General features: G+C 36.3%; 1 protein-coding gene across 1 annotated transcript; it reads right to left on the minus strand.

The window, feature by feature from the left end:
• Positions 1-9,593: 9,593 nt before the first annotated feature.
• Positions 9,594-11,166, minus strand: LOC104229713 (dof zinc finger protein DOF2.4-like). Its single transcript, XM_009782400.2, has 2 exons — positions 11,001-11,166; positions 9,594-10,838 (listed from the first exon to the last, which is right to left on the minus strand). Exons 1-2 carry the CDS (start codon positions 11,049-11,051, stop codon positions 9,822-9,824), a joined length of 1,068 nt encoding a protein of 355 aa, XP_009780702.1. The 5' UTR covers positions 11,052-11,166; the 3' UTR covers positions 9,594-9,821.
• Between the last annotated feature and the right edge of the window lie 3,474 nt (positions 11,167-14,640).

The raw sequence follows: 14,640 nt of genomic DNA on the forward strand, positions 1-14,640 counted from the left end.
TAGGCATGTGAGGCTGAACTTATGACAAAGAGAAGCATCATGCAATAACAATCACAAAGCCAGTAGATAGTGAACTATCGAAACATGGTAGTCACATAGGTCAATTTCAGTAACTTAGTAATAGAGAAAAAAGTATCAAATAGCGTATAAAGGGTCAAGTGAAAAGGCCTTTCTGAAAAGTATAGCCTAGTTTCAATTATAGTAGGAAGTCAAAACCACTTGAAGAAACAGATGTTGAAACAAAAGGGTTTCAAATCCAGTCGAGCAACTTCAAATAGGTGAAACAGCTTCAGAAACTTGAATAAGCCCCAAATAAATTAGGGTTTTGAAACCAATTGAATTCATAGCATGACGAACAAGTAAATCACATAGCAAATAGTCTCAGAACTCGAATGAACCCAAAATTTTAGGGTTTTTACCACAATCGAGTCTAGAGATGAAAAACAAATAAATCAATCAGATACTTAACAAATAAAAAGATTCAGAAACCTCAAAAAAGACTAAGACTTTTAACATACAAACTCCAATAGAAGAACGACATAAGGAAACATAGTAGAACATGTTGAAAATTAGAGAAAGCTTCAAAATAACTTAACAAAACCTAAATCGGAAAATATAAAGGGGTTTCGAAGGTAGAGTTTTGAAAGAAACCTTGAGAAAACATTTAGAAGTTTAGAGTAAACACATATCTAAAACAGATCTAAAAGAAATCGGAGGAACCTCAAAGGTTAGGGTTTCAGAGGAACCCCAGATGGTGAGAAAGGCTTGGAAACCCATCAATCTAAGTAGGAGAAGTCAAGAGTTAGGCTTGAATAGCCATGTCTGGCCGGAGCAAGGTCAAAGATGACCGGAGACAGCCATAAGAACTGAAGTCAACCATGGTCTGGACCAGACCTTTCCAGAATCTAGCCCTGAAATCATGATAATCGAGTATGTAGAAGCCATAGGAGGTAGACACAGGCCTCCAATGGCTTTGGAAGCCATTGATTTGGGCAGTTTTAGGGTGGTGGTTGAAGGTGGCGGCTAGGGTTTGAGAGGGGTTTGAGAGAGAATTGGAAGATAAAGGATTCAGAGGCGGCTGGGGGTGAGAAATGATTAGGGTTTGGGGGTAGATCGAGATTAAAAAAGGAAAGGGTTAACTAAAGCCGTTGATCTAAGCGATCAACAGTTGGGATTAAAAGGGAATTCGGGCGGGTTGTTTTAATTGGGTTATGGGTCGGGTACGATTAGGATTTGGGCTGGGTAATTGGGTTCAAAATTGGGGTTGAAATCAGGCCACAATTGAAACACAATAGGGCTATATTTTAAATAGCCACTTTTCCCCTATTTATTTTATAAAAAATAGTAGAATAATTTCTGAAAATAAATTAAAAGTGCTAAAATGATTAATAATACATAATCATTAAAATAAAAATATTGGAGTTAATTTTATAAATATAAACACAATTAAATCTTAAAAGAGGCTAATATTGCGATTATATGCAATTTAGCTTTAAAAATACTAAATAAATTTGTAAAAATATGAAAACATTATGCTAGCTATATTTTAGTATAAATATGAGAATACAATAAATGAATCACTAAAACGATAATTTTGGGAATAATTATTGGGCTTTTCTGAATAAAATAGGGTAATAAATTAATTTAGAAATCTTTTAAAAATTAAGGGAAAATAATAAAATATTTAGACATACTTATATATGCATACATATCTATTTTGAAAGTATTTTGTATATTAAAAAATATACAGGAAAAAATTGGGTATCAACAGTAGTCGCGTTGCACGACCAACTCAAGGAGTGCCAATTCAGGGCGGAAACCCTTGGTGGCGAAGTCGCTGAAAAACTGGAAGAGCTAGAGTAGGCATATGTGACGCGGTCGGATGCTCTGAATAAGGAGGAGTCCCTTGAGGTGGTGATTCGAACTCTCCGTTCCGAGCGGGAGAATGACTTAACGATGGCCAGGCTCAAGGAAGAAAGGCTTAACGAAAGGATCGATGAGTTGGAAAGAGAGACCTCTATCTCCATGATCGAGTGGTCGCTTTGGAGGCCGAGAAGGCCCAATTACTGGCACAGTCATCCTTTCCCCGCACTTGCATTTTCCCAACATTCCTCGAGATTTATATGAGGGGTGGACTCATGTCGAGGCCTAGTTAGATAGCTTCCGAGATTTGCATGCGGCGTAGTCTGTCTCTGATGCTGCCCTTAAAGGTGCTTGTGTAAAGGCTCGCGAGGCTCGTCTTGTTTGTGGGTATGATCCTGTTACACCTGAGGCTGCCAAAGGTGATGATGAAGCTGTAGATCGGCTTGAGGATGCTGCATGGTACGATACTACATATCTAGAGGGCGATGGTGATGGTGGCAAGGGGGATCAAGATAGCGAGGGCATCAGTGGCCGAGGCGGTGAAGGTGTAGAAGATCATAATGGTGGTGGTCAGTAGTTTTTCTTCTCTTTTATGTAAACTGTTGTGTATTTTTAGCAGAGTCTTCACGAGCCTTTGTAAAAAATATTTTAAGTATGCAATGCCAAAGTTGTTCTCTGCATCTACTTCTTTTTTATGGTTTATTTTCTGTACTTGTATTTTTTTTGCTTTTGTTGTTTGGTTGCCTTTGCTCTTTTTTTGTGCGTTGAGACATGGCCGGGGTCGTTGACTTATTTGTTCGTGACCCTTCGTTAAATCATGACCGAGAAACGATAGGTGTTTGTTCGAACGAGGTTGAACATAACCTGAGTTTAATTATAACCGAGGCCGGTAGGTATTAGTTCGAGCGAGGTCAAACATAACCTTAATTTCATTATGGCTGAGGGTCGATAGGTGTTGGTTTGAGCGAGGTTGAACATAACCTGCATTTAATTATGGCCGAGGGCTGGTAGGTGTTAGTTCGAGCAAGGTCGAACATAACCTGAATTTAAATATGGTTGAGGGCTAGTAAGTGTTAGTTCGAGCGAGGTCGAACATAACCTCAATTTGATTATGGCCGAGGGCCTGTAGGTGTTAGTTTGAGTGAGGTCGAACATAACCTAAATTTAAGGATGTTGTGCTGATAAGTGTAAAGTTTACTACCTTGATATTGTCGCATTTGTTACATACTTAGAGAAATTTACAGATTTTTGGGTATTGGCTGGCGTTCCAATCTTAGTCCCGGCCTATCTAGTCCCTTCATTGGTCGATCTGGAGAGTAGTGAGAGGTCGAGCAATAAAATAGAGATCACGGCCTTGCCTTCGCATACTTTGACTTGGAGTGTTCCCTTCGTCGCCTCGTTAAAAACTTCCTTGAGAAAACCTAACTGGGACAAAACTCAAGTGAGGAAAAAAAGAGTACGACTTGGGGGACGCTTTTTCTTTTAGAAGTTTAAGTATTTGAGGTGGCTGATATTCTAGTGGTTTGGTAGTAGCTTTCGTTCTATTGATTTTAGTTGAAATGTTCCTTTATTTGCCTTTGCTATGATTTTGTATGGACTATCTCAGTTTGTTCCCAGCTTGCCTTCCCTGGGATCTTTGCTCGCTTGAGTTTTAGCTTTCAATATGTAGTCCCCGACTTTGAGCTGCCAGACCCTTGCTTTCTTGTTATAATAGCATTCTGCTTGCTATTTTTGGGCGATCATTCTTATATAGGTCATATCTCTTCGTTCATCGACTTCTTGCTTTCTGCTCTCGTCGTTGCTTGCGCCGCTCTCAAGGAAGTACCTTAGACTAGGCTCTCCAACCTCAACTGGTATTAATGCCTCGGTCCCGTAAACCAAAGAGTAGGGCATCTCTCCTGTGCTTGTTTTCGGAGTTATTCGATAGGCCCACAACACTTCTAGTAGTACTTACAACCACAATCCCTTGGCTTTCTCAAGCTTGTATGTTTCTAGCAGGGTGGTACGGGGTTGAGAGTATTTTTTTGATCTGCAATTTCTTAAAAAATTGTGTGGCTTTCTTTCTCGTGAATTGGGGCCCGCTATCGCAGCTAATTTCTTTAGGAAGGCCGAAATGACATATGATATTTCTCCATATAAAGGTGATTACTTCTTGTTCCCATATTTAGGCGAATGCTCCTGCTTCCACCCACTTAGAGAAATAGTCAGTTAAACCAAAAGGAATTGTATGTGACCTCGCCCTGTGGGGAGGGGGCCCACAATGTCCATTCCACATTTGATGAACGGCCAAGGTGAGGTGACCGAGTGGAGATTTTCGCCCGCTTGGTGAATCATTGGGGTCCAGTAATATTCCACCTATATGAGGAATTGGACCAGTGCTCGATTTTCGAAATGAGCCCCGCAATGGCCTTCATGGATTTCTTCAAGGATGCATCGGGTTTGATTTGGTCCAAGGCACTTCTCCAAAAGGTTGCCGTAAGTTCTCCTGTACAGGTCGTTGTGGAGCATATTGTACCTGGCTGCTTGCATTCTCAGTTCCTTGGCCTCTTTTTTATTGTCTGGGAGTGTGTTGTCCTGCAAGTATGCGACAATACAATTGTTCCAGTCCCAAGTTAAGTTAATAGTTCTTACCTCGACTTGGTCTAGCGATGAGTTGAGGAGATAAACCACGTTTTTGTCTCCTGTTGTGATGCTTTTGGTGGCTGCTGCTAGTTTCGTGAGGCCATCTTCCTCGGCATTATATGCTCATGGAATTTGGTCGAGCTGGCATTCGTCGAACTCGGGCAACAGCTTGCAGATTTCGGTCTGGTATTTTTGCAATCTTTGGTCCTTGATCTGGAAAGTCCCTGTGACTTGGTTGACCACGAGCTGGGAATCACAGCATAATTTTAACCGTTTTGCTCTATACTTGAGCGCTAGTCTCAAACCTGCAATGACAGCTTCATACTCGGCCTCGTTGTTAGTCATATCCGGGAACCTTATGGACTGGCGAATTACTTCGCCTCTTGGGACTTCACATACAAGTTCTAGTCCAGGCCTTGACGCGCTGGATGTGCCATCGATGTATAGGATCCAGAGGTCTTGTGTTTGGGGGAAAGTTTTGACCAAACAATATGTATCTTGGTTCAAATAATTATATTTATGTAATTGGGTAAAACTTAGTTAACAATAATATTTTTAGATGAACCTTCAAGGTGCAATAAACAATAAATAGGTTCGGTCAAATAGTGATGACAACATGCAATAACTGTTCTAAAAGGTATGAGCAATACTATAGTATTCAATAGCAATGAATATAAATAAATGACATTTAAGTAAATAAGAGAAATGATTCACCCAATAAAGGATGAAATAGATGGATGTTCCTCCTGACAATGATGAGTGACAGACAAATCCTTGAATATTCAAGTTATTCTTGGATCTGATGGAAAAGTATGGAATAGTATATGCAAGAATCTTAGTGAAAATGTGGTGTATGCATCTTAGCAAGAGAGAGTGAATTTTTATGCCAAAGTATCTTCTTACAAGTGAATATTACATGCCCCTATCATTGTCTCTTTTACCTATATATGTGGGACATGTTCCTAAGAAACCCTAATAGTAAAAGTGTAGAGAATATCCATGAGAATATTTCTTTTTAATGTCCAACCTAACAAACTAGTTGTTACAACTCTTATCATCGATATTCAACCTCGACCTTGACCCTTGTTGACATCTCGCCCATAGCTCTCATCGACCCTTCGACTGGGGATCTTGCTGCTTCTTGGCCCATCTCGACTAACGACGACTCGAAAATTCCTTTGTTAGTATTATCTTGCCTCAAATATTATAAGGGCGGATTTTAACCCACACATAAACATCATATACGAATAAGTTAACAAATTGACATCCAACAAGCGAATCAACCAACAAAATCAAGATCGTATATGATGAGTTTCCGTGCAGTCCAGCGAAGACACAAGACTCAAACTGGCTTTCTCTATCTCTCCTATAACTCCTCCCTTCGTTCACTTTTAGTTGTCAAGTATTTTAAAAATAAATTTTTATTTTTACTTGTCACTTTTTGTATATCAAGAGAAAAATAATTTATTTTTTCTGTTTTTTCCTAAGCATTAATAAATCATTTCAAATCATTTTCCAAATCCATTAAGACTATACACTAATTAATATGAGTATCATGATAAATTATGTATTTTATTTATTATTTTTTAAGGGGTATACAAAATCAATAGTGGACAAGTAAAAGTGAACTAAGAGAGTACTCCCTCCGGTTTGCAATAAGTAATCAATTTGCTTTTAGCACGCCCATTAAGAAAATACTAAATTCTACACAAAAATACCTACTATGACTAAACTACCCCTAATTAAACATTTAATGGAGGAGTAAGAAATTTTTTTAGGAATATGTACATAGGGGTTATTTTGTAAAAATAAATTGAATTCTTTCTTGATTATATAACTGGACACTTATTTTGAACCAAAATAAAAAAGCAAATTGATCACTTATCGTGAACCGGGGGTTTAGTAATTAAATCCACAGCACAGATTTTGAAAGAGAGTCCATTAATCGTCTTTAAGGAATCCTAGGGATGTGTTAGTTAGCAGCCCTAGTCTTTGCCTCGATCCTCTCAAAAAGCAGCCCCCCCACCCCCACCCCCACCCCAAAATAAGAAAACGAAGAAGAAACTGGAAAGCATAAAACTGATAAAACATTCCCAAGAAAAGGAGAATCTACCAGCAACCATTAGGCTTGATTGCTTGAAAGCCTTTTGTTCACATGCTAAAATTAGCAGAAACATATGGGATGTTAGTCTTTTGCACCACACAACCTGTTAATTACTATTCATATTATAACCAAAAGCAAATAATATAACTGCATCGTTCTCTTTAATATTTCTGTTTAGGGTAAATAAACAACTCAACTTTGACTATGGTCACTTGGACCAGTAAACCCAAACATGATATTTTCTTTGTCAGAAGCATGAAGATATATACAAAAAGCAAGAATGCAGAGCCCATATGCCAAGTTAGCCAGGACAGGTTCATCAAAATCAAGAAAGCTAAGAAAGATCTATCTTAAACTAAAAGAGAGAAGAAGAATTAAAGACTGTTCTATTCCTCTCGAATCTCGTGCACCAAATCAGAACAAACAACATGCAGTCAGTCTTCGACGTTGTCATATTAGCATTCCTTTGTTTTATTTGACTGCTTAACTCATCTTTATTTTTAATGAAATTGGATTTAACTAAGCTTTATATATAGACGACGAAAATAGATTGTTTACACCATTATTTCATGCTTAATAATTATTATAAGTACCTCTTATTAAAAGCAAGATTAATAATCTGAAATATTACTGTCATAACATGTGTTACGATACACTGATAATATAACAATACTTGACACTATTACTTATGCATGTAAGTTAAATCTTTACACTAATAGTGTAGAGTATTTTTACACTATTGGCATTGTTTTGTTTAATAATGATTACGGGTTAGTTTACCATTGTAAGGTGGGAAGTTAAACCTGAACTGAAGTACATATTTTATCATAATATCCATAATAATAATAGCATTTTAATAAATTTTGATGATTTGGAGTATAAGTAGTTAATGATAAGAGTAAAATAAGATAAATAATTTGGTATTTAATTTTGATTTGCTAAAATTGACAAATAAAAGTAAAGGAATATTTTTAATATAGTTGACAAGTAAAAGAGAAAGGAAGACATATATGATTACAGATTAGTTAATTAGTTACTGTCCGCTAACGTAAAGTGATGAACTAAAGTCAAGTTACAGTTAATATTTATCATAATTTCTTTTACCAAAATCTACCTTATAATTGTGCAATTTATACAGTCACCGAATATAACTTTAAATTATATGCGTGATTCTTGGGGCGAATTTGGTACGGAACCCTAGAATACTAAAGTATGGGAGTAAGTACAGTAGACCAAAAACCTTGGAGTTTGGGAATAGAAGGGGTCTGGATCTTTTGTATGGAATTGCGTGGGCATATTTTGGTGTCTTTTAAGAATGTTGTCCCCATTTTTTTATATAGTATACTGTGTATATTACCTTCTTTATATCTCTCTACGCTCACTTCTCATCATTACACACCCATTACAAGAATTATAATTATAGATAAATCATTACCTACCCAAGAATCTTCTTAATTCCTGCATTGTACTGATGTTTCAGAAATCATTGTTGGAATTATTGCAATTATAGAATCAAGCATTAGAAGCACAACGTCGAGTTTCTTGGGGACATGAATATCCCATCTTCTAGGTAGATTTTACTGTGAATTCCTAGAATTGGAGTAAAGAAATAATTTGGATTTTTCTAAGTGCTAGGCCCCTAGGGATGTATGAAAGAAACTGCTCCGACATGGAAAAAGTAAATTCTCCTAAGACTGATGAAAGCTATCTAAATTTAAACGAGAAATTGAAATAAAATGAACTTATTAAGATCTAATGGATATTATCCACATATGTAAATTAAATTCACGGATGAAATAAATACTATGAGATAATGAAAAGTTTTTAAAAAAATAAAAGAGAGAAGAAATAAGGATTTTTCATTTTGAGTGAGTTAGTAGGACTAAATATACTCCTATATCTGATTTAGGAGGACTCCTCTTGTATACAATTGCAAAGACATTAAACAAAGGAGGCACAAGTCGAGTTACGAGTTCGATCAAACCTAGTAGTTTTTACTTAAACAGTGTATTTGGTGTTTAGCATATATTAAGTATACAAATACGACATTTATAAGAACCCAATCACTAACACTTAAAGTCGTCTTTCTAAAATTCAAAAATCATAAAGTTGAAATCCTGGCTCCGCCTCTGCTTCCTTTACAAAATTATAGATATACACCTAAGGTACATCATAACTCATAATGAAAGAATAACTACGACCCAAAGTGATCTTAACATAAGTCATGTTCTTCAAAGATGCGATAATTTAACTTGAGCTTTCAAAAAGAGAGCTTCCTTAAAGAATCCGAGATGAGTTGTTTAAAGACACTTGAAAAAAGAAAAAAGATCTTTGAAGGTATTCTTTACAAAGATGAGGAACCCGGTTTAATTTATAGTGACTAGTGGGAGCAATTTAATTAGAATAAAAATCACAGAAACGAATATTTTAACATATCTGATTTTCTATTGAATCTGAATTAGAAGCTACTGAATCTTGAAAGTTGCTTCTTAGAATTGTTTCTACATTTAACAAAAGTATAACGGAATCCCAGAATATATAACTTCAACCGGCATTGGACATGAGAAAGCTTAATTTATCTAATAGGAATATACAAACTGCATTCTCGCATAGTCTGGTGTTTAACTATGAGTTCGACTAATATATACTCACAGTATATGAAAATTTGTCACTTAAAATCAATTACAGTAACTTTTATAGCAAACATAAATTAACCACCCGCAAAATATAGTAAATGACTTGTTACAACAGGCTAAAATAACGTAAATATTTTTACACTGTTAGTATTGTATATTATATTAGCAAATGATGTTTGGACATGGATGATCATAAACTTGCACTAAACAATATACATTACTCAAATGAGCAATCCTGGAAAAGTTTATATAGACTATTTAATTTCATTAAGTTAGTGAAGTTTTGAGAATTGAAGAACTAAATGTTTAGTACTGTAAACAAATTGCATTGAAAATTTAATTAGGTTTCATGTCTAACATAAAAACACTCATTCTCCAAACATATTCAGCATTAAAACAAACAAAACTACAAAAATAAATAGAAAGAAGGAAACAAAAGGAGAGAAAAAGAACTACAGATCCTAGGGTTTTCAGATATTAATCTTTCTTCCTAGCATATGATGAAGCTTTTGCTAACAATAATTGTCAGCTTTCAAATTACAACATCGGAATAGGAGAAGAAAGTGAAATACGTACAGAAACACTTCGTAAACTACTTAAAGGGCATTACTGGTAGAAGAAGAGCTAAAACTCGCGGAAAGCTCATTCCAGGCACTACCATTACTCCAGTTTTCATTCCCTACAAACTGCCTTGACAAACTTGAATGTTCGTGATTGTCTTCCATCTTCATCAAAGCCAGCTGTGTGAGCATGGGATTCGTGATCTTTGGCCTGATTTGACTACTTGTTACAGTAACACCACCCGCATCATTACTTGTATAGTAAGCCGGGTGAAAAGGATAAAGCCCAGAAGCAGAAGACGAGTCCAATCCGCCGTAGAAATTAGGGAATTGGTTCGCCACTTGCTGTTGTAGCCTCCACTGCTCTAAATTACCACCCATTCCTAGCTGAAAACTCATGTTTTCATTGGTTCCTGCAACTGGAGCTGATGATGAAGAAATTGCCGAGTAATTCATGGTAATATTATTGTCATTATTTGGAGTGAAGTGATGATCAGTTAATTGACCTAAAGGAGACATGAAACGTAGAGGGTGATGAATTTGAGGGGACATAAGACCTAGTAAACTAGCTGCAGATGATGGACTAGAAAAACTGTTATTATTGTTGCTTGTTGAACCAGAATTAGTAGCTATTTGGCGGCAGCCACCAGTACTAGTGCTAGAACCTGGAGATTTGGGAGTATTATTATTGTTGTTGGTCGCTTTAGTACTACTGCTGCTCCTTTTGTTCCTCCGACAACCGCCACCTACTGGGACGCTCCTCAGAGCGCCCCCTCTCGTCCAGTACCTTCTGCAGGTCTTGCAGAAGTGACGAGGCTGTGAAAGACTATAGTTGTTAAAGTAGCAAAACTTAGTGTTTGTCGATTCACAACGAGGGCACTTTTGGACCGCCTCGGCCATTGGTATGTTGGCTAACCGGGCTCGGTCAGCCATCGAGCCTGGTCTGATGGTACCTCCACCTCCCACATAAGTCTGAACCGGCGGTGGAGCTGCTAGTGGCCGCGGTGGTTGCACGGATTGGAACTGAGGATTTGGGATGCTATGTCCAGCTTGCTGAAAAATATAAGAAAGGAAAATTAGAAAAAAAGTAGAATATGCAACAAATTTAAAGCAAAAGGTGAGAAGGAATATTTATCTTTATGAATTTCTTCACCTTTTTTTTTTCAAGAACTCATTGACATAAGCATCATATTATTGAAGGAAAAAAAACCATACCTGCTGCCAATTGGCTGGATCAAGATAAGCTGAAATAGAGGAAAAAACCATAGTTTCTTGAATGATCTTAGATACTATCTTTTGTAAAGTTAGATATGGGGGTTTTTGGAATGGGATATTGTTAGTGGAGCATCACATCAAATGGAGGTGGATGATGGCTCCTTAGGCAAATAGATAGAGAGAAAGAAAGAAAGAGAGAATAAAGCTAAAGAGAATGAGAATATAAGGAGGTAGCTGAATAAAGTAAGTAGAGGGCTTTATAGAAGTTGCATTTATATAGATACAATTAGGTCCTGGTTTATTCTTACTGTCTATTTTTGTTTTGTTATTACTTTTTAAGAGTTCAAGAGGATCTTTGCTTACTTACTCTTTAAGCTTCTTATTAAACTTCTTGACTTGCATCTCCCTGACTCTTAATTAGGAGTTGTTTGGTTGATCGATGTACGTGTTGTTCAATTTCTAGATTATAATACAAGGATTATTTATACATCAAATAATAATTTAAGAGTAGACGTTGTTATGCTATATATAATTATATAAAATTGTTACGCGATGAACAATAATAAAAAGGGTAATCTGGTGTACAAGGCACTCCACTTTCATGTAGGTTCCAAGGAAGGATCGCACCTCTTAAGGAATGTGATGTAGACAGTAAATCCTAATGCAAACATTAGTGGTTGTTTCTACAGCTCGAACATGTAACCTACAGGTCACATAAAGAATTTACCGTTGCTCCGAGGCTACATTTAACACTACAAAAAAAAAAACCAATTGCTAACGGATTTTACCAACGACCTGAATTTGTTAGTGTAACACCCCGTAAATTTGAATCAGTTGTGGATGAATTAAATGAGTATTAATATGGTGGTTATCAACCGGTTATGATAATAAGTATACGAGGCATATCATAAGTGATTTGGGGTCTAAGGAAAGACCTAAGTCTAGGCCAAGTTGGAAAATTACATGATAGACTAAAATTCTAAATGAGCACGCATAAGACTATATTTTGGACGAGAATATCTACATTTATATAAGGTTTTATGTGATGAACAACCTATAAAATGAAATATCTTTGAGTCTAGTTTCTAACGCTTTAAACCGTTCGTATTTGGACACTCCTACCAGAAGTTATGACCAAATTACCAAAAGTAGCGCAAAATTTTACACTACCGCGCCGCCCCATGCGGTGCGGCTGTGTAAATTAACAGAGCACCTCCAAATTTCATTTCTAAATAAATTTTTCATTACCACTCCGCCCCATGCATCTTCCCATGCGCCGCGGCTGTGCAAATCTTCATTTTTTTGTCAAACCCGGCCCTATTTTGATATAAAACCTTCGGGGGTTATTTGCCCCACTTCATTTGGACGACTTTTAGGGTTTTCTCTACCCTCTCAAGACCTCCAACCACGCACATCTTCAAGGTAAGTAATCCCCATTATCTTGGTGTGAATTCCATCATTTATACACTAGTATTGATGAAATCTACACATAAAATATTTAGATCTTCAAGGGATTTCTTCAAGAACTCAAAGGAGGGTTTTGCAAGATTTCTTCCAAAAAGGTAATCCTACACCCTTATACTTTCATGTATGGATTTATTAAGGGAATATGAGTATGAATAAGTATTGGAACTTTTGGTATGGTGATTGAAAACCATAAGTTCCCAATTTGATTAAACAACTATTATAGAGATTGAAAGATGTTTATTTAATGAAACTTTATTAGTTAAGGGTGTTGTTTACCTTATGGGTGATAATGAATAATATTGATTATAACTATTTGAGACTTTAGAATTTATCCAAGAGCAAGAGAATGGGTTATTGGATTTAGGAATACCATTAACAAGGATTATGAAGCTTTATACTCATCAAGTGTTTGATAAAATGCCTAAGTGACCAAAACATGAGTATTGTTGCTAATTTGGAATCCCTTTGAATTGTATTGATATAGATTAAAGTTGAAAGGGTTGGCGAATATTGTATTATGCTCAAGAGAAGGAAGTTAAGGTATGTGAGGCTAACTCTCTATGTTTGGGAATATTAATGATTCTCCCTACACTACGTTTCTTTTACGATGTATCAATTGCCTCAGAAATATAGTTAAGCTTAGTTCATTGAATAGTTGTAGAACTTCTATTCTCTGGCTTCGTAACTCGTTCATGACTTTCATTCTGAACGTTGTGAGCTCAGTTCCTATTAAATATAGACTTGGGTTTGATTCCCCGAGTCTTAGAATAGAATACTCAGTATGCCATATACAGTTAAATTTTCAGTATTCATAATCAGTTCAAGAACACATGTCTCAGTCTAGTCCCATTCAGTATTCCAGTATTATGTAACCCAGTATGATCCAGTATTCCAGTATCATGTAACTCAATGTGATCCAGTATTTCACTATCATGTATTGCAGTATGATTCTCAGTTCCTGATTTTAAATCCCTGAATGTTGAACACTTTTATTTGGGCCTGAGGCCGCAGTTTATGCTTTATGCATTTTTGGGCCTGAGGCCGCAGTTTATGCTTTATGCATTTTGGACCTGAGGTCGCAGTTATGTATACGTATACTTGGGCCTGAGGCCGCAATTTGTGCAATATATATATATATATATATATATTGGGCCTGAGGCCGCAATTTAATATCAGATAAACAGGTTGTTCATCATTCAGAAGAGGAAGTATTCATATCCTTACTTCCTTTTAGTTCAATTATTAGTTACCGTTCAGTTATCAGCTATCCTATCAGTTATCAGTTCAGTTATCAGTTATCAGTTATCAATTATCAGTTATCAGTTATCATTTCAGTTTCAGTTTGAATAGTTATCATTTCAGTTATTAATTATAAATTCTAAGTTATCAGCTTAGTTTCAGTTTCAGCATTTATAATTCTTTCTTTCAGTTCCCTTACATACCAGTACAATTCAAATGTATTGACGTCCCTTTTGCCCGGGGCCTGCATCTCACAATGCAGGCAATGAATTACAGGTTGATAATTCCAAGCGCTAGGATTCTCATACCAAATTGCTTATTGGGGTATAATCATGGAGTACGGGTTGGTAAATATGAGACTTTAGAGGATGTTAAAAGTGGGATGCAATGGATAGTATTATAGATTTAGAGCATAACCTTATCAGAAAGTACAAAAGTAGTTATCATGTCTTATGGTTATTAGTTTACCTCATTTACCAGTTATACAGTCTTTCAGATAGCAAGTTTATGGTTATTTAGTATGCCAGTATTCAGTTATATGTTTACCAAATATCCAATTTTCAGTGTATCAAAATTCCATGTGACTTGCGAGTATGCAGTGATGCATATGGGTTCTCAAATAAAATGTAAGTAATAGTGATTATAGAGAAACCTTCGCATATTTTAGGTCTCGATTAAAACCCAAGACTCACTGGATGGTGTATAAAGTGATTTATCAGATATATATGGCAGTGTATCCGTATGTTAGACCCCACGGTGTATCAGGATAAGAATTCAACTGCAGCGGGCATAGAATTGATCACTATAGCTTTGGACAAAAAAGAGCCTAAGGGTAAAATACGTAGGAGTCAGTAACGTTTGTTATTACCAAAGATGTGATTCATACAATTCATGCAAATGACTAGAAGATATGATGTATGAAATGAGAACCAAG

Source organism: Nicotiana sylvestris, chromosome 12 (genome assembly GCF_000393655.2).
Source record: "Nicotiana sylvestris chromosome 12, ASM39365v2, whole genome shotgun sequence".
In the NCBI taxonomy this organism is placed as follows: domain Eukaryota; kingdom Viridiplantae; phylum Streptophyta; class Magnoliopsida; order Solanales; family Solanaceae; genus Nicotiana; species Nicotiana sylvestris.

What these genes read in the sequence shown, in the direction of transcription:
- LOC104229713 (XM_009782400.2), bottom strand. Translation starts at nt 11,051, where the DNA reads ATGGTTTTTTCCTCTATTTCAGCTTATCTTGATCCAGCCAATTGGCAG. An exon ending in ATCCAGCCAATTGGCAGCAG is followed by an intron (nt 10,839 to 11,000) that starts GTATGGTTTTTT and finishes TATATTTTTCAG; the next exon opens with CAAGCTGGACATAGCATCCC.